The sequence below is a fragment of the Temnothorax longispinosus genome, chromosome 11, assembly GCF_030848805.1.
Source record: "Temnothorax longispinosus isolate EJ_2023e chromosome 11, Tlon_JGU_v1, whole genome shotgun sequence".
Classification (NCBI taxonomy): Eukaryota; Metazoa; Arthropoda; class Insecta; order Hymenoptera; family Formicidae; genus Temnothorax; species Temnothorax longispinosus.
Window position 1 is genome coordinate 11,454,166 of NC_092368.1, and position 23,644 is coordinate 11,477,809.

Genomic DNA, 23,644 nt, shown 5'->3' on the forward strand with positions numbered 1-23,644 from the left:
CAGTTTCCCATTACAATGCATTCAAAATTACATGTCATAAAATCCATTTTATAGGAAATTTTGTCAGCTTTAATTTCGGTCTCTTGAAGTTTTTAAAGTTAATAGAAACGGAGATATTTACAAAAAAAGGAATGATAAGAGACGATTTGAGAACACATTGAAATAATTTAATTTATTTTCACATTTAAATTTAGGTCACCATAGATTAAACTTGTTACTTTAGAAGTTATTGTTAAATGGTACATTTTATTTAACATTTCGTGTTATCTTTTCAAATTATTTAAAGGTTGCTAATTCATTCAAAGATTCGTCTTTTGAACATTTTTTTCATTAACTTGTATTTCGCACTTCACTGTCGTGGCATAAAATTATTTTATGTTTCAAAAGATGGAGACTAAGCTTTCGAATTAATCCAGATGTACGCATATATACTGTATAGTGTATATATTTGATTAATAAGTAATTTATCTGAGACTATTTATTTATTAGATATTGAAAAAATTAATAATTATTTTTCACTAATTATTAATTTTCAAATAAATAGTTATTTATTTTTTATAAACTATCTATTAGTTATTGTTAGAAATGATTCTCAGATATAGCAATACGCACATCCTAGCGGTAGCGTCGCGTGATATAATTGTCTGTATGTATGATTACTACGAGCGACCTTCTATGTCATTTATATACACAAAGGAATCGTGAGTGACTTGCGTCTAGCAGTCCGTCCAGAGACTCGCTCTGTGTCGCGTTGAGCTCGCTCGTTTGTATCGCTCGTTCGCTACAATAAAAGTTCGTCTCCCTAATAAGAGATATTTCGTTCCTCCTATCCTTATCAGGTTATGGGCCCAGACTACCCAGTGGTAACTCGGTAATACACGCGTCGTCGTTAGCCCACTGCATGGTCAGTCGTGAACGAAAAATCTGTGTTGATCGTGTGAGTTCGTTCGAGATGGCCGCGTGCTCGTCGTCTAGTTCCTCGCGCATCGAGTTGCTGTCGAAGGAAAACTATGATACGTGGAGCATGCACGTGGAAGCCTTTCTCACGAAGAACGATCTGTGGGAGTATGTGAGCGGTGCGAATGTGATCCCGGCTGAAGGCATCGGGGATCGTTCGGCTGCCGCGAGTGCTTTGAGAGACGCGTGGTTGAAGCAGGACAGAAAGGCAAAGGCCGATTTAATTTTGTCGATTCACCCGTCTGAGCTAAAGCAGATTCGAGGATGCGAGACGTCGCGAGATGTGTGGCTCAAGTTGGAGTCGATCTACGCATCTAAAGGTCCGGCAAAGAAAGCGACGTTATTGAAGCAACTAATGCTTCAACGATTGGAAGATGGCGGTGACGTGAGGGACCACATAGCAAAGTTTTTCGATGCTGTTGATAAGCTCGAAAATATGAAAGTACAGATAAATGGAGATCTGTTGGCTATTATGCTGCTGTACAGCCTTCCTTCTTTGTACGAGAATTTTCGATGTGCAATCGAATCTCGGGATGAGCTGCCCAACGCAGAGGTACTAAAAGTGAAAATCATTGAAGAAAGTGAAGCGCGGAAGCAAGCATCCGGAAGTGTCGTCACGGCCATGGCCGCTCGCAGCGGTGGAAGTGCGCGTCGAGGCCGTCCGAGGAGAGGAAGAGGACGAGGGACTTCGAAAGAAAGCGACATCACGTGCTACAAGTGTGGTACACAAGGCCACAGGGCAAATGCGTGTCCTACGAAAAAGTCCGAAGACGACCGAGAAAAGCCGAAGCAGTCGGCAAATAACGTCGACGAGTCCTACGCAGTGAGTCATACAGTTACAAGTGTGAACGGAGCTTTTTGTGCGAGAACATGAACGACGAATCGGGCATGGCTTCTGGACAGTGGCAGTACCGCGCACTTGTGTGGAGATGAGGAGTTTTTCGAGTCGATGGATGAGTCTTCTAAGGCCAGATTAAATCTTGCGAATCAAGCGTCCGCCGAGGTCAGAGGAAAAGGTGTCGTTCGTGTGTCAGTGGCGAGTGACAGTGGTCATCGGCTGATAGAGTTTAAGGACACTTTGTATGTGCCTGACTTAAGAACAAACCTGATTTCGGTTGCCAAGATCACGAATAAGGGTCATGAAGTGACGTTTCGTAAAGATGACGCGTACGTTCGCGATGAGCGCGGAAACGTGTTTGTGATCGCGAAGCGCAGGGATGACCTCTATTACGTTCGTGAGGATCTCGAGTGCGCGAAAGCGGTCGTCCGGCCTGCGTGCTCCGAACTGTTGAAGTGGCACGACAGGTTGGGTCATTTGAACGGCAAGGACTTAGCGAAGCTAGTTCATGACAGCGTGTTACCCGCGATCGATGTGAAAGACATTGAACAGTTATCGCGATGCGTGGTGTGTTTGAAGGGAAAAATGACCGCGTTACCTTTTTCTAAAGGTCGATTACCGTGTACGGAGACACTGAAGATTGTGCACTCCGACGTAGTTGGTCCATTCAGAACGGAATCTTCGGGTCGTGCTAAATATTTTGTGACTTTTATCGACAATAGCACGAGGTGGTGCGAAGTGTATTTTCTGAGGCAGAAGTGTGGCGTGTTTGACGCTTTCAAGCTTTATCAAAAACTCGTTGAGAAGCAAACCGGGAGGAAGATAAAGAACTTACAATCTGACAACGGACGCGAGTACTGTAATGCTGAGTTCGACAAGTATCTCGCGGATCAGGGGATCCAGCGGAGGTTGACCACACTCCTCAGCAGAACGGAGTAGCGGAGCGAATGAATCGAACCTTATTGGACATGGCTAGATGCCTGTTATTACAGTCCGGTCTAAGTGCGTCATTTTGGTCTGAAGCTGTTGCCACATCCTGTCACATTCGCAACCGGTGCCCGACTAGCAGTTTAGATAGAAAAATTCCTTACGAGAAATGGACTGGGAATAGAGTGAAGGTTCATTACCTTAGAGCATTCGGATCGAAGATGCTCGTGCTAGATAAGAGTCAAGGCAAGGACAAGCTAGCGCAAAGATCCGAAGAAGGCGTGTTCGTAGGATATCCTCGAGATAGAAAGGGATTTCGAGTATGGATGCCGAGTATGCGGCAGATTATTCACGCCCGTGATGTAAAGTTCTTAGAAGAGACTCGAGAAACTACACACGACGTTCGTGTGTTAGATGAATTGCTGACGCCAGTTGAAAAGACAGAAGAGGATAATAGCCCGAGGACCGTTGAATTCTCACCTCAGCCACTAAGGATTGGTGAGGCTCCTACGGAGTCGCCAGTTACACCGGAGACAAGAATACAACCTGTAGAAGAATCAAGGAGAGCCCCTGGCAGACCACGGTTGTTGCGCACGGGAAGCAGAGGGCGGCCGAGGAAGTTATACCGGTCGACACGTGCGACGACACAGGACGAGGAGGAGACTCAGATTGATGAGGTTGATTCCGATTCGGTAGAGGATGACGTGTTTGCTGGTATGGCGGAAATTAGGGTGCAGGATGCCTTAAGCAGCGAGGCGTGCGATGAATGGAAGGACGCGATAGAGTCTGAAATAACGAGTTTCGTGAAGAACGACACGTGGGAGATTATTAAGAAAGATGATAGAAAGAATACCGTCGGATGTCGTTTGGTGCTTACAAATAAGCACGGTCCTGATGGTGAATTAGCAAGACGCAAGGCTCGACTGGTAGCAAAAGGTTACAGTCAAAAGTATGGCGTGGATTATCATCAAACTTTCGCTCCAGTGGCAAGACTGGAGACATTACGATTACTGTTGGCTCTCGCAGTTCAGTTTGGACTTAAGATATGGCAGTTCGACGTGGTGACGGCGTACCTGAATGGATCATTGGAAGAAGAAGTGATTATGGAGGTGCCCGAGATGTTGAACGAGATGCTAGAGAGAATTTTGTCCAAGCACGGGGAAACTTCGGAAATTGGAGCTCAAGCGAAGAAGATGCTGAAAGATCTGCGTGATGGAGGCAACGCGTGCAGGCTAAGGAAGGCCCTGTATGGTTTGCGACAGGCAGGTCGTCGGTGGTACTTGAGACTCAAAGGGAAACTTCGGAGTTTGGGCCTGGTATATACAAAAACTGATGAGCCGTTAGTTGGATACGCGGATGCCGACTGGGGTGGCTGTATCGTAGACCGTCGTTCGTACACGGGGTATGCGTTTCTGCTCAGCGGCGCGGCGATTACGTGGAAATCGCAGAAGCAATGGACTGTGGCGTTATCAACAACGGAGGCCGAATACGTCAGTCTGGCGGAGGCAGCGAAGGAAGCCATTTGTTTGTGCAACATGTTACGCGAGCTCGAATTGCATGATTGGGCCGAAATTACGATTTTCGTGGATAAATCGGGGGGCTCAGTGTCTAGCGAACGATCACGTGTTTCATGCTCGTACAAAACATATTGACATTAAGCATCACTTTGTCCGCGAATCGATTAATGCTGGAATGTTTGCGTTGGAGCATGTGTCGACGGAGCATATGATCACGGATGTGTTGACGAAACCGTTAGCTCGCGCCAGCCACGAAAAGTGTCTGGAGGGACTTGGTTTTGGTGTCAGGGAAGACTTGTGCGAATGACGTGCGTCTTGAGAGGGCGTGTTAGAAATGATTCTCAGATATAGCAATACGCACATCCTAGCGGTAGCGTCGCGTGATATAATTGTCTGTATGTATGATTACTACAAGCGACCTTCTATGTCATTTATATACACAAAGGAATCGTGAGTGACTTGCGTCTAGCAGTCCGTCCAGAGACTCGCTCTGTGTCGCGTTAAGCTCGCTCGTTTGTATCGCTCGTTCGCTACAATAAAAGTTCGTCTCCCTAATAAGAGATATTTTGTTCCTCCTATCCTTATCAGTTATTTTAATAATAAAGAATTTATTTCTACTAATTACCAGTTTACAAAAGAAATTAATTCATATTTACCTAAATACTAACTTTCACAAACTAGATATTTTTCTCTGACAAATTACCAATTTTTTAAGTAATCTACACTTCTCACAAAAATTAAAGGAATACTAAATTTATCTTTAAAAATAGGCAAAATTCAAGCAGCTGTAACTTTGTTAAAAATAAACAAAATTTAAATTTAAAAAAAAAATTTTAAAGCTTGAAATTTCTACTTTCAAAAATTTACTATTATTTTTTAGGTTCTGTGAGTTTGGTAATTTTTACATATAGAAAACTACGAGCTAAACAAAATAAAAATTTTTTTTTTTACTTTGTGGGCCTGTCATGTTCACAAAAAAAATCCGCGAAAATTTTCGATTTTTTAATGTAAAAGCTCAAAGTTTTTCGTGCAAAATCTTTTTTTTTAAATGTTTCTACAATTTTTTGTTACTAATTTATCACGGATTGAACAAGAAAAAAGCTTTTTAACTTTGATTGCTCATAATTCCCTTAGAAATCATCGTATTGCAATTCAAAAAACAGATTCTTAAAGCTGAAACTTTGCTCTATTAAACGATATAATTGCCAAATTTTTTTAAATAACGTAGATGTGATACAAATTGATGAAAATAATGTAAAAATTAGCAAATTTATCTTTTTCATTTTGACCTAGAAAACAATTGTACAGAACAACAACGCAGACACGTAGAAACATTTTTAAAAGAAGATTTTGGAAGGAAAACTTCAAGCTTTTACATTAGAAAGTTGAAAATTTTCGCAGATTTTTTTTTGCACGTGACAGGCTTACAAAGTGAGAAAAAAATTTTCTATTTTGTCCAGCTCATAGTTTTCTATATGCAAAAGTTACCAAACTTACAGAAACTAAAAAATAATAGTAACCTTTCGAAAATAGAGGTTTTAAGCTTGAAATTTAAATTTTATTCATTTTTAACAAAGTTACAGCTGTTTGAATTTTGCCTATTTTTAAAGATAAATTTAGTGTTCCTTCAATTTTTGTGAGAAATGTATAATTTACTTTTATTTAAATATTATTAATTTTTATGTATTTGTTGTTATTGCTAATTTTGTGAATAATTGAAAAATAAAAAATAAAAATGTTTTGCAGATCCCCTTGCTTAACACTACAAAATAGGAGATATCAGTACAAAATTACCTTTTTCAAAAAAGGTAAAAAAGAGTGCCAAGTACACGCAATGTATTTTGAAATTCAAAAATCTAACCTAAGTGGTAGCTTTATATCTTTTTCACAAAATTATATTACCTAACTTAACTCAAGTGACATGTATTTCAAAAAAAGATGTGAAATCTTTATTTTCTTTTTCACAAAATTATATTACCGAACTTAACTCAAGTGACATGTATTTCAAAAAAAGATGTGAAATCTTTAAATTAAATTGCGCCAATTGTAAAGAGAATATGTATATTGCTTTGAAAGATAATTGTTATGCAACTACTTTAAAGAAATAAAACCCAAGTGGTATCTTCGTATTCCTATTCAAGGGTCTTCCTATTCTAACCCAAGTGGTAATAGCTTCTTAATTCTTTTTAACAAATTTTTAATATTACAAAGAATCATTTTAATTAAAAAGAATTAAAGAAGTAACAGTACAAAATAAAAATATTTAATTAAAACAAAATAAAAAAATTTTTCTTGTAAAAAAACTTGGCGCTGCTTTTTTACTTCTGTTGCTTTCTTTCCAAAATTATGTTTGTTTTTTTATTTAATTAAAAATTTTAGTACTAATGTTTAAATTTTAATGTTTAAATTTTAAAGTCTAGCAGCGCCAAGTTTTTTTACAAGAAAAATTTTTTTATTTTGTTTTAATTAAATATTTTTATTTTGTATTGTTACTTCTTTAATTCTTTTTAATTAAAATGATTCTTTGTAATATTAAAAATTTGTTAAAGAGAATTAAGAAGCTATTACCACTTGGGTTAGAATAGGAAGACCCTTGAATAGGAATACGAAGATACCACTTGGGTTTTATTTCTTTAAAGTAGTTGCATAACAATTATCTTTCAAAGCAATATACATATTCTCTTTACAATTGACACAATTTAATTTAAAGATTTTACATCTTTTTTTGAAATACATGTCACTTGAGTTAAGTTAGGTAATATAATTTTGTGAAGAAGAAAATAAAGATTTCACATCTTTTTTTTTTAAATACATGTCACTTGAGTTAAGTTAGGTAATATAATTTTGTGATTAAGATATAAAGCTACTTAGGTTATAGATACATGTCACTTGAGTTAAGTTAGGTAATATAATTTTGTGAAGAAGAAATTAAAGATTTCACTTTTTTTTTAAATACATGTCACTTGAGTTGAGTTAGATAATATAATTTTGTGAAAAATTAATTTTACATTATTGTTAATTGGAAACGTATTTCTACCTTGGATTGTAGCGGATGATATGGGCTTGGGCAAAACACTGATGATGAAAGTGATGATGATGGCGAGTGGACTAACAAGAGTAGGGTGCATCCCGATGGAGAAGGAATAGCGGAACGGAACAGTAACGGAAAAGAGATATGGTGGGGGTTAACCAATCGGAGTAGTTCCGTTTCAATTCCGTTTCGTGTTATAGTGAGTGGGTTCCCCATGGCACGGAGCTGTTACGGAAAAGAAACGGAAAAATTTGTAACCTATCCTGTCGAAAGTTTGCGAATAAGTGCTTGGCAGTGGATCGATCGCTTTGCAACATATTTTTGCAAATAAAGAGCAATATGTCGTCATTGGTAGGTATTATATGTGAAAATAAAATATATATGTTAAAATCCTATGTTAATATGTTAATGCGTTATATGTTCCCAGTAAGCAAAAAATCATTATTACAATGTTATTGCAACAATATTCTAGAACTTGTAATATTGTTAAATATGTAGTTCTTAATGTTGTATAGAACATTATTATGAATATACTTTGACCACGATTCCGAAATTTCAGTAATGTTGAAATAGGAGTGCCATAACGTTGCCAATAACATTTTGCTAAGGTTTTTCTATCATTTCTGTAATGTTTTTGAGATAAAAATTTAAACGAACTATCAACTTTATTACAATATTATATTAAGATTACCGTAATATTAATTCTAACATTTATTTAAAGTTATTATTGATATTTTATTTTCATTTCAGGGAGTATGTATTTATTTTCAATAAAATGCACTACACTAATTACCATAAAAAAGTAGTTTTATTTATATGAATAAATATATATAGGTTTTATTATGAGATTTATTTCGTGTGCCAATTATTTCTGCAAATTATCTCTGCCAATTACCTCAGAAAGTATTGATCCTAGGAAGGGATTCTAGGAAGGGATTTTTGAAGTCAGCCTTCGGATAAGGGAAATTAAGGTGCCTTCTAACTCTTCTTTTCGCATTGCAATGCGATACAGGTGCTTTAGTTTAATATAACTCTTTTACTATTTTTTTCCAAACTCTTATTCTTTCCTTTTAAAGGAAAGATTATTAATCTTTCCGGATCTTTACCAAACAGTTGCTGAAAAATAAGAATTTCTCATTCAACTTCAGAAATATTAGTAACATCTTCAGTGATTTAGTCTTATGTATCAAAATATATTATGTCTGTTAAGTTAGCACCCCTCCCCCTCCGCAAAAAAGCAGAATAACACATATGTAGAAATTAAATGCTCTTTATGTGCTAATTATTCTATTCACGATTTTTGTGCTTGAACGGTTTCGTGGGAAATTGCAATTAAAAGTGGGGATGCTGGCTTAACGTAAGCTAGCACCCCTACTCATTAAAATTATATTATAAAATAAAATACTCAATATAGTAGAATTATGTGCTTTTTATGTTCTTTCAAATGCCTCAAACAAAATTAGTTTATCTGTAATAGTTTAAAAGATATACGTAAAAAAAGATCTATATACTACTGATATAAGAGTAAAGTATCAGTTAAAATACAGAAAGCAAAATAATTCTTGTCTTAAAATATTTCTTGATTAATGTGTTCTCGAAATATGCACAATGAAATTTTCGTGCTTATCCCCTTTGACCAACTTGAACGTGAACACCCCATACGTACAAGAGTAAAGTACCAGTTAAAATCCAGATAGCGAATTGGTTTTAGTCTTAAAATATTCCTCAATTTATGTGCTTTCAAAATATGCACAATGAGATTTCTGTGCTCATCCTTTTCGACCGACCCGAACGTAAATACCCCATACGTGCAAGAGTAAAGTACCAGTTAAAATACAGATAGTAAATTGGTTTTAATCTTAAAATATTCCTCAATTTATGTGCTTTCAAAATATGCACAATGAGATTTCTGTGCTCATCACCCTCGGCCGACCCAAACGTGAGCACCTCATACGTACAAGAGTAAAGTATCAGTTAAAATATAGATAGCAAATTGGTTTTAGTCTTAAAATGTTCCTCAATTTATGTGTTTTCAAAATAAACAGAATAAGATTTTTGTTTTGGTTAATGTATTGATTAACTTGTTTAATAAGATTTCAGAAAAATTTTTAAATGTAGTATTTTTTACATAAATATTGTTATATGTAAAATTGTGTTAGCAAAACGTGGGATAGTTATCAGTATCAAATATTTGATAGAGAGTAGATGGAAGAAGTGCATGCAGGAATAGATAGGAAGAATTGAGGTATACAAGTAAAATATAATTTTGTATATAAGTAATATAATTATATTAATATTTATAAAATTAAATATATGTACACGGAGAAAAAGTTACGGTTGCTACAACAGAATAATGCTGTTAATTTTCGCCCATCCATACAAAAGGGTTATGGAAACCATAGTACTCTGAAAGTGACCTATGGTTTCCATATGGTTTCCATATGGTTGCCCTAACCTTATTGTTAGTGAAGGGAGCTACTATATGGATGTTGCAACCATAATATATGGATGTTACAACCATAATGAACAAATATTCACCCGACAAAAAAAAATTATTTATTTCGAAATTTTATTACTTTTTTTTAACTAAATTTGTTTCTTAAGATGCAGTCTATGATTATAAATATTTTCTCGTATTTAAAAACACATATAAAAACACACTTACCTTGGTGGGATTCGAACTCGGGACCTCTGGATTGTGAGCCAACTGCCTTACGTCCCTGGTAACCATATCCGATAGAAAACGATTAAAAACGGCTATATCTGTATCGTTTTTAATCGTATCTTATCGGTTCTATCGTTGCATATTTAGAAGACAGATAAAACATTAATCGAATCGAACCGGTTTCTATCGTTTTAGGTCCGAATAAGAAAATAACTATACAAATTTTATAGTTATGAATCGTTTTCTGTATGTACAATTATTGCCCGTCTGAATCAATCGTATATACACGATATAATATGTATCGTTATTTATGGTAATAATTTTACCGTATACATTAATACGGTGTCACGACTTTTTGCACTCCCGGACCGCTCCGGGACGTGTGCCGGATCAAAAGGACTTAGGAGAGCGGGATGGTTGGCCTCTCCAGTGATTTCCTCGCACCTCCGATACTCCACGAAATGTTCCGAATGTTAGGCGCCAGACGCGTACATTCGCGTCCACGAAATCGCGAAAACCTAAACGAGACGCAAAACGAAGTGTGGAGGTGCGTGGAATCGGCTAGCTTGACCTAATCACGGGCGGGGTTAATGAAGGGCAACGCGATATTCGGCGGGGTGACACGATAATTTCATACTCAGTCAGATAACAAAGAAAATAACATTTATTGAGTACTGGTTGTCGAGAAAATAAATTCAATAAACAAATCAAGAAATTGAGTCTCTAATAAACACGCTGAAGGCGCTATTCTCACACAATTAATAATTCGAGTCGAAAACCGTACGAAAACTCTATCGCAATAATATCTTAACCTAACGCGAATGATTCTGCTCGGGCGCAACGGGGAGGCGCCGAGTCATTTAACCCAGCAAGTCGCGATATCGCCAATAATGTTGGGCGCCAGGTGTGGAGAAGGCCACACCACCTTTAACTCGAAATACGCGTCTAATAACCACGGAACGCCAGGAAGACCTACGCAATTAAGTAACATCTAAACGCACGAAACGTGTGAACGCCGGTAATTTCTTAACGCGAGTATGTACAAGTCTAACATAATTAATCAATCGGCGGGAACGACATTCGACCGCAATTAACAATGCCATCGACGTCCCAATGCAAAATTCGAGGTGGTCGCGAGCAGGGACGCCATAGGACGTACGCAAGTAATACCGGACGCAACGTTTCTCAACGCGAGAGCACAATTATCAACTCGTAATAACGAGATCCAAACACAAATCGATACGCTAACACCGACGCTCGAACACAAGAATTTTCCGACGCGAAGAAACGGTAACGCAATTGACGAAATACCGGCCCGTAGGCGGCCGTACACCAAGGTCGCGAGGACAACGCAATATACTCGCGATATCGAACTCATTAACGCCTATCGCGACCTCCAGGGATTCGCCATAACGCTTGTACCACGGTTCCGCGGCCACGATACCATTCCGAGGCCCTTCGCTCTCGTTATCGATCACGAAATTACACGATCTTAACATGCGTTATCCCGAGCGAGAGCGTGCACCGGAGGGCGGTGTCGTGGCTTTACATATCGCGATTTACGGGCAACCTCACCGGTGATACGCCTCCTCCTGGGCTCCTCGCCGTCACCTTTCACCAACGATCCTCGATCCGCCAGATAACGATCGAAATACCCGACTCGGGGTGGCTATCGCGTATCTTAATCAAACGTATTTTCTCGCCGACGGACGACCAGAGAGTGAAACGCTAAACCCGCTCGATTGCGGAATCGATACGGTACCCCTTCCTGAGGGGCGCGCGAGCCAATCGGGCGCGAGCTTGCAAGCCCGCGGTGTCCCGGCGCAGTGCTGTCGATACGAGATCCTTCGGGGGCGGGCAACGGTCCCTCGGCGGCGTGCGACTCCTCAATTTTTTGTCCTTAGCGGCGGACGGAACTTCGCTCGTGCCGGTGTGCCTCCGGTTTGACCCTGGGGCGGTGGCCAGCCACCCCGTGGGTCGGTGTTTTGTGGAGATCATTTGCTGAAGCCGGGTGTTTACCCAAGCGCTTGGGGCCCCGCTATCGGCGGCCTCGTCCGTCGCTGCCGCACGTGCCGCCCGCCTGCCGCGTTGCTCTCGCCAGCCCGCGATCTCTGCTGCTTCCGCGTTTGCCACCCCTCCTTGGTTATTGATCGTCCTTGATTTCCTTCGCCCAATACTCCCTCGAAGGTTTGCCGTGGTGTGGGTGAGGTGCCGCGCGTATTACATTGCATAAAAAAAACGAAAGAAGGTAATCAGAATGCGGAAACGCGATTAAATACGACCCCTGGAGATCTCGTTGTTGCCTCCCCGGTCCGTCCCTGGGCGCGAAATTCCGCGCCTTGTGACGGCGGCGGGGCGCCGCGACGGTGCGGCGAGCCGCAACGTCACAACGGATATATAAGAATAAAATGATAGACATCTTATCGATATTTATATGACTTAACCGAACCGATACATCTATCGTTTCTTATCAGGATTTCCTGACATACAACTTATCATCTTCTTTATGGCAGCAAATCGGTTCGTTTTCTATCGTATATTAATGATATAAATTAAATCGTTTGAAAACCTTCTACTTTGTATATGTTTGTATAAAGTTAAAACGATAGACATCTCGTCGATATTTATACGATTTAACCGAACCGATACATCTATCGTTTCTTATCAGGATTTTCCGACATACAACTTATCATCTTCTGTACGGCAGCAAATCGGTTCGTTTTCTATCGTATATTAATGATATAAATTGAATCGTTTGAAAACCTTCTACTTTGCATATGTTTTTATAAGGTTAATACGATAGACATCTCGTCGATATTTATATATACGACTTAACCGAACCGACACATCTATCGTTTCTTATCAGGATTTTCCGACTGACAATCATCTTCTGTACAACAGCTAATCGTTATCTATCGTATATCAACGATATTAACCGAATTGTTTAGAAGCAGCAGACGGAAAAAATTTCTATGAAAATCATATTTTGTGAATACCCAGACAGCACCAAGTCCAAAATCGGGACATAACACGTCTTTTAGATGCTTTTTAGACGTCTTATGTCCCGCTTTTGGACATGCGTGCTGTCTGGGTATTCATAGAAATTTTTCGATTTTCATACATCTAATAATTCAGATATATGAAAAACTATGAATAACTACAATTTTTTATACTTTTTCACAGAAAGCTATGAATTTTTATGAAAAATTAAGTTGAATATACTAATTTCTACGCGTGCTGTTTTTACGCCAGAAGAGCTGAATCAATTTTGATACTTTTTTATAAAATATTATGAAAAATAATTTTAACTATATGTTAGATAAATTTTCACGGAATTTTTAATAATAAATTAAACGCCAGTCTGTAATTAATCTTAATTTATTAGAAATATATTTTATATAAATGTACAAATATGAAGAATTATGAACAGATACATTTTGTTTTTTTAACTAATAATTAAAGTGATATATTAATATATAGTTATAATGTTTCAAATTGGTTCGGCATTGTACAAAGAAATTTGTCACATTTCATTTCGACGACCACAAGTTTACGTTTTATCAGCTGAATCGGAATTATTTTTTCATCTTGTGCTTCGCTAGTAACTTGTAACATATGATTTATTCTTAATTGATTAGACCGCAGGCATGGTTGTCAGAACTTTACAAACGACAAAGCAACATTTATTTACAATAATAAAACTTAATATTTCGATAATTGTATCATCGTCTAATTGTACTACAGAATCGTTGGTTTTAATAGTTTTACTGTACGCTGCAGTGTGGAGCACAATTCCGCTAAATATGCACCTTTCATATACATGTACCTCTTTATTATTCATGAAATTCTTATAATAGTTACTATGACACTTTAACAAGCTATAATATTTATCCGCATTTTGTACTAATTTTGGAGCACCTGAAAAGCACCTTCCAAGTATTTTGCAACGTGAGTTTCTGATAGAATACCGTAAATAAACGATTCACTAATTATATTAAAAACGATAGAAACTGATATATAGCTCATAAGATATTTACGATAGGATTCCAAGTATTTTGTAACGTGAGTTTCTGACAGAGTACCGTAAATAAACGATTCACTAACCATATTAAAAACGATAGAAACTGATGTGCAGCTGAGAAGACATTTACGATAAGATTCCAAGTATTTTGTAACGTGAGTTTCTGATAGAGTACCGTAAATAAACGATTCACTAACCGTATTAAAAACGGTAAGAAATTTTTTTATCGTTTTCTATCGGAGATGGTTACCAGGGGTGGTAGACCACTTCTTAATTTAATGTTAGTGTTATATTTAGTCTACATATGTCAACCAGCGCAAATATATAATTTTTCAAAAATCATCTTAAGAAACAAATTCAGTTTAAAAAAAGTAATAAAATTTTGAATTGGATATATGATATAATATTTCTTATAATGTCGGGTGAATGTCAGAAACCAGTGTCGGCTCATTACGAAATTTTGTGTTCGTAAATATATTTATAAAAAAAGTATATTTATAAAGGCCTATCTACATAAGACGCAGAACGCGAGTCGCAAGACACACGCACAGTCTACATGTCAATCTAACCTCTATACACAAAGAGGTTAGATTGACATGTAGACTGTGTGTGTGCTTGCGACTCGCGTTCTGCGTCTTATGTAGATAGGCCTTAAAGTTAAAACATCCTTATCAAATCCACTTTATTCTATGCAGAAATTCTTTTGCGCGCGCAATGGAACTAAACTCTCAATCATGCAGTGATTCAGTGCTGTACCGTGCAGCTATATCTTATGGATCTCTCAACCATAATAGTTGTGCTGCAGACCACATAAGAGGGATAGCAATAATCCTTTGGTTGAGGCAACCATATACGAGGGTATTATAACCGAATGTTACGTATCGTAAGAACTACGGTTATGACAACTGTATAAATGAGCATATCTTAACAGCTACATTGAATGTAATATCAATTTAACTTGAATTTACATACATTTCCCTTTTAATCATAGAGAACATTGTTGTAACAACCGTAACAATTTTCTCCGTGTATTTGTATACATTTTTAAAGTTATTTAATATGAGTTATGAGTAAGTATTGCAAAGTTGCTAAATATTATGGAGAATTTTTTACTGAAATTCTGAACAATATATAAATACATATACACAACGTACCTAACACGCTGGATTACAAAAGAACAGAATACTTTATTTGGCTTCACTATGCACAATCGCACATAGCTTACACTTGAACATGTGCCACGCTAGCGAGCCTTGCGAGGACTGACTACACAGCGTAGAGGGAGATGGCACCGCGTAGACGTGAAAAGGGGGAGAAAAGAAATAATACCGCATTTCAATGCCATCTCTGATCCTAAACTCTAAATACTAATGTTCGCATAAAATGATTCGCTTCTAACACCCTCTCTATCAGTGTATGCGATCTTGATGAACTATAAATTGAACACAAACTGTAATGTACTAGAACAAGCTTAAAGCAAACTACAAACAATAACGTTACAAGAATTGTGATAAACTATCTTAATTTGACTGTGGCAAAGTTAACAGCTTGACACAATTCTCATGTTTTGATTTCAACAAAGCTTTAGTAAATATATCTGCTACCATTTCTTCTGAACGCAAATATCTTACTTCAATGTATCCATTTTCGACTTGCTCCCTTGCATAATGATACCGAATATCTATATGTTTACTACGACCGTGAAATACTGGGTTTTTACACATAAGTATTGCGCTCTGGTTATCACAATTGACAGTTGATGGATCTCTAACATATTCGTCAAAATGCATGAATCTAAGCAGTCTTTTAATAAAAGTCAATTCACGTATGGCTTCCGAGAGAGCCATATACTCCGCTTCCATGGTTGATAGTGCCACGGATTTTTGTTTCTTCGCACTCCAGCTTACTGGTCCTCCCGCTAGCATTGTAACATACCCGGAACACGATCGTCTGTCACTAATGTCGCCGGCCCAGTCCGAATCGACGTAGGTTTGTATCTCGTTCTTGTCTCTTTTGTATGTGATACTGTAGTTGATCGTTCCCTTTAAATAACGAACCACCCGCTTGGCAGCCATCCAGTGCTTCCTTTGAGGGTCCGCGTAAAATCTGCTTAATACATTTGCTGCGTACGCAATATCGGGTCTGGTCGCGTTCGCCAAATGGATTAAGCTCCCTACAAGTTTTCTGTAGGGTCTATTCTTCATCTCTTCCTCAGTCGTTGATTCATCTTCCTTGGTTATCATCTGACTCGAATCACATGGCGTTGATACTGTTTTTGATTCTTCCATTCCAAATCGATTGATTAGCTCGTTTATGTACTTTCGTTGGCTTAGCCGAATTTCCCCGGTGGCTCCCTCTCTTTCGACATTGATTCCTAGAATTTGATTCAGTGGGCCAAGGTCGCTCATGTGGAATTCGGACTTAAGCTTAGCTTTTAACTCGTTTATCTTGACGATATTCTTCGATGCCAACGTCACATCATCAACGTAGATTAGTAGTATAACTAAATTCTCGCCATCTCCATAAACGTAAACACAGGGATTCGACGCATCGTTTCGTGCACCTATCTTGAGTAAATAATCGTTGAGTCGTTTGTACCATTCCCTACCGGCCTGCTTTAAGCCGTAGAGTGGTCTCCTCAATAGGCAGACTTTATCCTCTTCGCCGTCCCTGATGACGAATGGCTCCGGTTGCTCCATGTATATTTCGTCATGCAAATTTTCTTGAACGTATGCTGACACCACATCCATTTGGTGAACATACATTTCCTCATTAACAGCACAGGCCAACAGGGCTCGTATCGTTTCAAGCCGAGCTACTGGGGCGAATACCTCGTCATAATCAACCCTTTCTTCTTGTGTATGCCCTCGGGCGACCAACCTCGCTTTGTATCGTTCAATTTTGCCATCTTGCGTTTTCTTGATTCGAAAAACCCAGCGGTTTGTCAGTATTTTCTTGTCCGTCGGCCGTGAGACTAGAATCCACGTTTTCCATTTTGGACAAGGGTCTCGTATTCCGTCTTCATCGCTTCTAGTCACAGTTCCTTATCGCTCCGACTTAATGTTTCTTTAAGATTTAGTGGATCAGTTGATGAAGGGTTTGCTTGTTTTGTTTTGTACACCTTTTTTGGCCTTCCCGGTGTTCCGGTTCTGACATAACTTGGACGTCCGGGCCCGCGTTGCGGAGTCGCCATCATATCATTTTGTAATTTTTGGCCACAACGCATTTCCTCATCATCGCTCGCTTGTTCATCCAATGATTCGTCGCTGTGCTCCTCATTCTCTGTTGCCTCTTTTATCTTCGCGTTATTATTTTCATCTGGATCAAAATCCAATGGTATGAGCGTTTCCTCACTTGAGTTCGTCGATGGTTCTCCAATATCTTCAATGAAGCGTACGTCTCGGGATTTAGTCACCGTTTTCGTTCCTCGTTCCTAAAGTCTGTAAGCCTTTGATTCGTTAGAGTAACCAACAAGGATATATTCCTTACCTTTTGGTTCAAATTTGCCGTGCCTTTTTCCTTTCTCAAGAGCTTTACAGCCGATTACTTTCATAAATCCAACAAATGGTTTTTTGCCGTTCCATAATTCAAATGGGGTTTGTTCGTGCAAGTTTCTTGAAGGGCAGCGGTTCCTTATAAATGCAGCCGCGTTTACCATCTCCGCCCATAGCGATTTTGGTAAGTTTGCCTGCAACAATAAACATCGCGACATTTCCACGAGTGTATGGTTGGCACGCTCTGCCACTCCGTTTTGTTGCGGGGTATATTCCACGCTCAGCTGCCTTGTGATTCCTTCCTGCTGGAGAAAACTAGAAAATTCCTTGGATCTATATATTGAGGCAGATAGTTTATCGCGTCTATAGTAGGGATAAGAGCCGCGAGGGAAGGGGTGCGCCACCGTCCGGGTAGCATTAGCGACAAGCTAGCGGTCGAGCGCGTGATCGTTCGAGTGTCTTCGGGGGAACTCGGGTCCTTAGCGAAAGCGCCGGGAAGCCTGCGTGCTTCCGTTCTCTTAGCCGTCGACTCGAGAGAGTGATAGTCGCGTTAATTCTCAGTGCTATTTTTGCAATAAAGAAAGTTTGTCAAAAGTACGCGTCATTAATTCCAGCTCTCCGATCCCTTTCTCTCAACAAAATCCTTAACACTATATTCTAACGCATTGTCCGTACGTAGCTTTTTAATGCGATGTCCCGTCTCTTTTTTAACTCTGCGTTTATAATTCTTGAACGCGTCGAGGGCCTCAGAACGTCTGCGTAGCATTGTAACTTCAGTATACCTGGAATAATCGTCTATAAACGTTATAAAATATCTAGCACCACCGAGCGATTCTGTTTCAATGGGGGCCACAAATGTCGGAGTGGACGAGTTCCAGAACTGATTTAGCTCTATTTACTGATCTCTGGTAAGGTAATTGATGTATTTTACATTTCTGACAAATTTCGCAATCTAAATTGTTCACAGCTGAAGTTATGTTGAAACCCGAAACCATATTGTTCGTCATCAGTCTCTTTAAATTGTCGAGGTTTAAATGGCCGTACCGCCGATGCCACTTTAACAAATCGTCACGCTTGCTTTGAACTGATTGTAACATTCGATTCTCTGATTCGCGCATCACGTACAATTGTCCGTTTCTTATAACAGTTGCTACTACTGAACCGTCCGAACGTTTTATCGTAGCTTTATTTTCATAAAATGTCACTACGTACCCTTTTTCAGTCATGCTCGACACGGACACTAAGTTATTTCTTAAGCTCGGAACGTAAATGGTATTTTCTAATCTTATTCTATTCGTTGCGCGATTATTTAACTTTACTTCCATTCGAATTTCACCTATTCCAAGCGATTTCACACTCTGTTCCCCGGCGGTGTAAACATTACCTTGAACGCTTTCGTCTAAGTCAAAAAAACGTTGTTTACTATTACACATATGACTGGTAGCTCCACTGTCCAAACACCAAACGCTCGATTTAGGTATTTTCGCATTGCACGATATCGCGGGTAACGCATCGTCAGTCTTATAATTTCTTGTCTTTGATCTACAATCGCGACTTTGATGACCGAACTTATCACACTTGAAACATTTTCCGAAAAACTTACGCGGTTTATGTTCATTAGGCTTGCCTTTCTTTGAAGGTTCCGCACTTCGGTTAGCTTTGTCCTTGGTGACTAACGCGCTATTGTTTGCATCTTCATGTGTTGCTTTGTCGCTCTGCCGCGCCTCTTCTTCTATAAGTTTCGATTTGAGTGCGTCGATACTCGGTATTTCATCACGTGATTCCATCGCGATACAAAAACTTTCGTATTCTGTGGGTAGCGACCCGAGCAGCATTATCGACAGCAAATTTGGCGGAATGATAATTCCGGCTTCCTCCAATTGTTCGGCTTTCGATGTAAAGTCATTTACGTACTTCGACATAGCGACGCCCGGTTCCTTCTTCATTCGGTATAGCTGCTTGTACAGCGTCGCTCGCCTTACCGGTCCTCTTGACTCGTAGATCTTCGACAGTTGATCCCATGCTTCTTTCGCCGTTCTCGCTTTCTTAATATTGCTGAGTTGGCTCTTCGTCACACTTAATACAATTAATGCGAGCGCTTTCTCGTCTTTTGCTGACCACTCGAGATCGGCTGGCTCCCTTCTTATTTTGGTGCCGCTAACGTATCCCCATAACTCGTTGTATATCAGGACACTCTTCATTTGCAGCTTCCATGAGTCGAAGTTATCTTCGGTCAGCTTTTCTAGATTGTTCAGTGTGCTTGTAGCGGCCATTGTTCTTTGCAATCACGTTTCGTTATCACCGTAAGTCTGGGCACGTGGCCTGGGCCCATAACCTGTGAGCGGTTTATTAAATCAGGCACAACGTACCTAACACGCTGGATTGCAAAAGAACAGAATACTTTATTTGGCTTCACTATGCACAATCGCACATAGCTAGGCACTTGAACATGTGCCACGCTAGCGAGCCTGGCGAGGACTGACTACACAGCGTAGAGGGAGATGGCACCGTAGACGTGAAAAGGGGGAGAAAAGAAATAATACCGCATTTCAATGCCATCTCTGATCCTAAACTCTAAATACTAATGTTCGCATACAATGATTCGCTTCTAACAAGAAACAAAATGTAATTTTCAAAATTAGTTACTCTTTAGTAAACTTTAATTTGTATTTATATAGAATCTCTTGTGTATTGTTTTTTATGATAATGTTACATGAATGATAGTGCAGTTTACGCTACAATTGCGCGACTAATACTTGAAGGATATATTTGTTTTATGATGTATAAAAAAATATGGTAATAGAATATTTAGATATTACATATATAATTATGTTTATTAAAAAAATTTGTATCAAAAAATTACATTGACAAAAAAAATTAATGTGATTTTTATGCTTTTAAAATCATTGTGCATATTTCGGGAGCACATAAATTGAGGAATATTTTAAGACTAAAACCAATTTGCTACCTGTATTTTAACTGGTTAGGTACTCTTACGTATGGGGTACTCACGTTCGGGTCGGTCGAAGGGGATAAGCACAAAAATTTTATTGTGCATATTTCGAGAACACATTAATCGAGAAACATTTTAAGACAAGAATTATTACGCTTTCTGTATTTTAACTGATACTTTACTTTTATATCAGTAATATATAGATCTTTTTTTGCGTATATTTTTTAAACTATTACAGATAGACTAATTTTGTTTGAGGCATTTGAAAGCACATAAAAAGCACATAATTCTAGCATAATGAGTTTTTTATTTTATATGTAATTTTAATGAGTGGGGGTGCTAACTTACGTTAAGCCAGCACCCCCAGTTTCAATTGCAATTTCCCACGAAACCGCTCGAGCACAAAAATCGTGAATAGAATAATTAGCACATAAAGAGCATTTAATTTCTACATATGTGTTATTCCGGTTTTTTATGGGGGGTGCTAACTTAACAAACATAAATACATTATATACATTACTTTTTTACTTTTTAAGATTTTTTTCTTTGTTTACGGATGTTTGCAAATCTAAGCCATTCCATTATAGAGTGTTCCAAGTCTTTCTCTGTATTACAAGGGATTGTTGTCTAATAGTCTCTAAAACAAGAAGAATTCAATATAGTTTAGATAAGAAAAAGGTTGTAATTTAATATATACATAATTTAATTATAATAAGCAGCTTTACTTACGACTTGTGTAAAAGCTTCTTGGTCATCTTTTAGCATTTCTAGTATCTTGTACAGAGTTTTCCTTATAATATATTGTTCACTGATGTTTATCTTAGCCAGGGTCAAATTTTTCAAATAGTGGTTTTTTGAATTTGATACAACAATTGATCCCATATGTTAAGACATATTCATTGCCCTGTACATCCCAGCAAACGAAAAAGGATTGAAAAGAATTAAAACGGGATTGCCAGGAATTCAATTAAGGACTTTCCGAATTCTATTCTGTCCAAAAAAGGGATTGAAATAGTTTCAATATCATGGAATTTCTTATTTTGGAAAGAATTTGTCTTTTGCTTCCTCATAGAGGAAGCTTTGTTTTCGTGATTTTCGTATATGAACCTTTGATTGTGTATAAAGTTGGATCTAGTCAACCAAATTTAAAAAAAATATATATGAAATAGGGGTAGAAGAAACCAACGAAAAGATTGGTTTTTGAGTTTTTTCTGCCAATATGTTCAGATTGTTGTAAAACGTCGATATATCGCCTAAAAAAAAATGTCCGTATGTGTGTGTGTATGTGCACATTTGATGTTGTGGTTGCTCTAACTTCCGCAAATATTGAGATATCGGGCTGTTTTTTTTTTAATCGATAGAGTATCATTCAAGGAAGGTTGGTATTGAATTTGACGATGATCGGTAAAGGGGTTCATTTTTAAAAAAATTTTAAATTTTTTTAGAAATGTCCGTAGTTGCTCTAACTTTCGCAAATATTGAGATATCGGGCTGTTTTTTTTTTAATCGATAGAGTATCATTTAAGGAAGATTGGAATTGAATTTGACGATGATCGGTAAAGGGGTTCTTTTTTAAAAAAATTTTAAATTTTTTTAGAAATGTCCGTGGTTGCTCTAACTTCCGCAAATATTGAGATATCGGGCTGTTTTTTTTTTAATCGATAGAGTCTCGTTCAAGGAAGGTTGGTATTGAATTTGGCGACGATCGGTAAAGGGGTTCTTTTTTAAAAAAATTTTAAATTTTTTTTAGAAATGTCTGTGGTTGCTCTAACTTCCGTAAAATTAAAACTCTAACTTTTGTAAAATTAGAAATATCGCAGGGCGTAATAGTATTATCAAAATACATTCTGCGCGGATCGCAGTGATTATTATGAAAATGCATTCTGCGCTAGGTGCAATAATTATTATAAAAACGCATTCTGCGTTAAACGCAGTATACAATAAAATGTATCTATTATAATCAGTTTAAATAACGAACAGAAATCAACAAAAAATATGCTATGTTCAACAACCTGCATTATATTATTTTTTAGTGGACTAAGCCTCAATAATTGAGAATTCAAAAAATGATGTTTTAGGACAATAAAAAAGTGAAACTTGCACATTGCTTCCTCATAGTTTTTAAGTGTGAAAGTAGAAACCTTCGCTCACAAAGCTTCCTCTATGAGGAAGCCAAAAAAATAAATACTAATAATTATACATTAAATAAAATAAAAGCTTACTCATAGAGGAGCTTTGTGAGCGAAAGTTTCTACTTTCACACTTAAAAACTATGAGGAAGCAATGTGCAAGTTTCTACTTTCACACTTAAAAACTACGAGATTCCCACTGTCCCTATCTACTATCTAGCGAAACCACTGCCAAGGGAACGGGCTTGGAAAAATTAGCGGGGAAAGAAGACCCTGTTGAGCTTGACTCTAGTCTGGCACTGTAAGGAAAGGAAAGTTCCTGTAAGGAACTATTTTTTGTTCAAAAAAGGGATTGAAATAGTTTCAATATCATGGAATTTCTTATTTTGGAAAGAATTTGTCTTTTTTGAATCCCATCCAATTCCGACACAAAAATATTATACCACTAAATGCCAGGTTAGGGATTGGAAAGTTTCGTGATGAATTCCATTGAATACCATTGATTCCGTTAACGAAATGAATACCATTGAATGCCAAACTAGGAATTTAAAATTTCCGTATTGAATTCCATTGAATTCCGTCTATTCTGACAATAAAATGAATACTATTGAATGCCAGGATAGGGATTGAAAAGTGTCCGTGTTGAACTCTGTGGCGGTACGCGCCACCAATAGTACACGCCCGCGCGGTGTCTGCATTACCGGCAGTTTGCGTCGACGCCGCTAGGCGTCGCATCGCCGGGGCATCTTCTCGAGTTCAAAGTTTCGTCTCGACCGCTATGTAAAGGGACCCCCTACGGGGCCTGACAGATCTTACAAATCTCATTTTCGGGCTAATTGCCCGTCGGCAGTAGTGCGTGTAATGCCCTTAGGCATACACAAAAGCTCACCGACGAACAACGGCGCTTGGTCGCCCAACGGAGGCGCGAGACGTTTCCTAAACCATCTAATGCCATGCAATTCCATAACCTTTACGGATTCCATAGGATTGGATGGAATTGAAAATTTCTTTTTTGGATTCCATGGGATTGGACCATCTCATTTCGAATCCCATCTAATTTCATCTAATTCCGCCAAAAAAGGGATTCAAAGGTATTAAAAAATTTTAATATC

General features: G+C 38.2%; 1 protein-coding gene across 1 annotated transcript; it reads right to left on the reverse strand.

Annotated features, from left to right (window-relative positions):
• Nucleotides 1-16,990: 16,990 nt before the first annotated feature.
• LOC139821403 (uncharacterized) lies at nucleotides 16,991-19,723 on the reverse strand. Its single transcript, XM_071792408.1, has 4 exons — nucleotides 19,054-19,723; nucleotides 18,663-18,849; nucleotides 17,446-17,783; nucleotides 16,991-17,337 (listed from the first exon to the last, which is right to left on the reverse strand). Exons 1-4 carry the CDS (start codon nucleotides 19,721-19,723, stop codon nucleotides 16,991-16,993), a joined length of 1,542 nt encoding a protein of 513 aa, XP_071648509.1.
• Between the last annotated feature and the right edge of the window lie 3,921 nt (nucleotides 19,724-23,644).

Bases quoted from the DNA above. Each gene is read 5' to 3' on its own strand.
- LOC139821403 (XM_071792408.1), bottom strand. From the start codon at position 19,723: ATGGCCGCTACAAGCACACTGAACAATCTAGAAAAGCTGACCGAAGAT. The intron at 17,784-18,662 runs GTACGTAGTGAC...CTCAATATATAG, and splicing joins TCGAGCATGACTGAAAAAGG to ATCCAAGGAATTTTCTAGTT. The intron at 17,338-17,445 runs GTAAGGAATATA...GCTTCATTGAAG, and splicing joins CGGCAAATTTGAACCAAAAG to ATATTGGAGAACCATCGACG.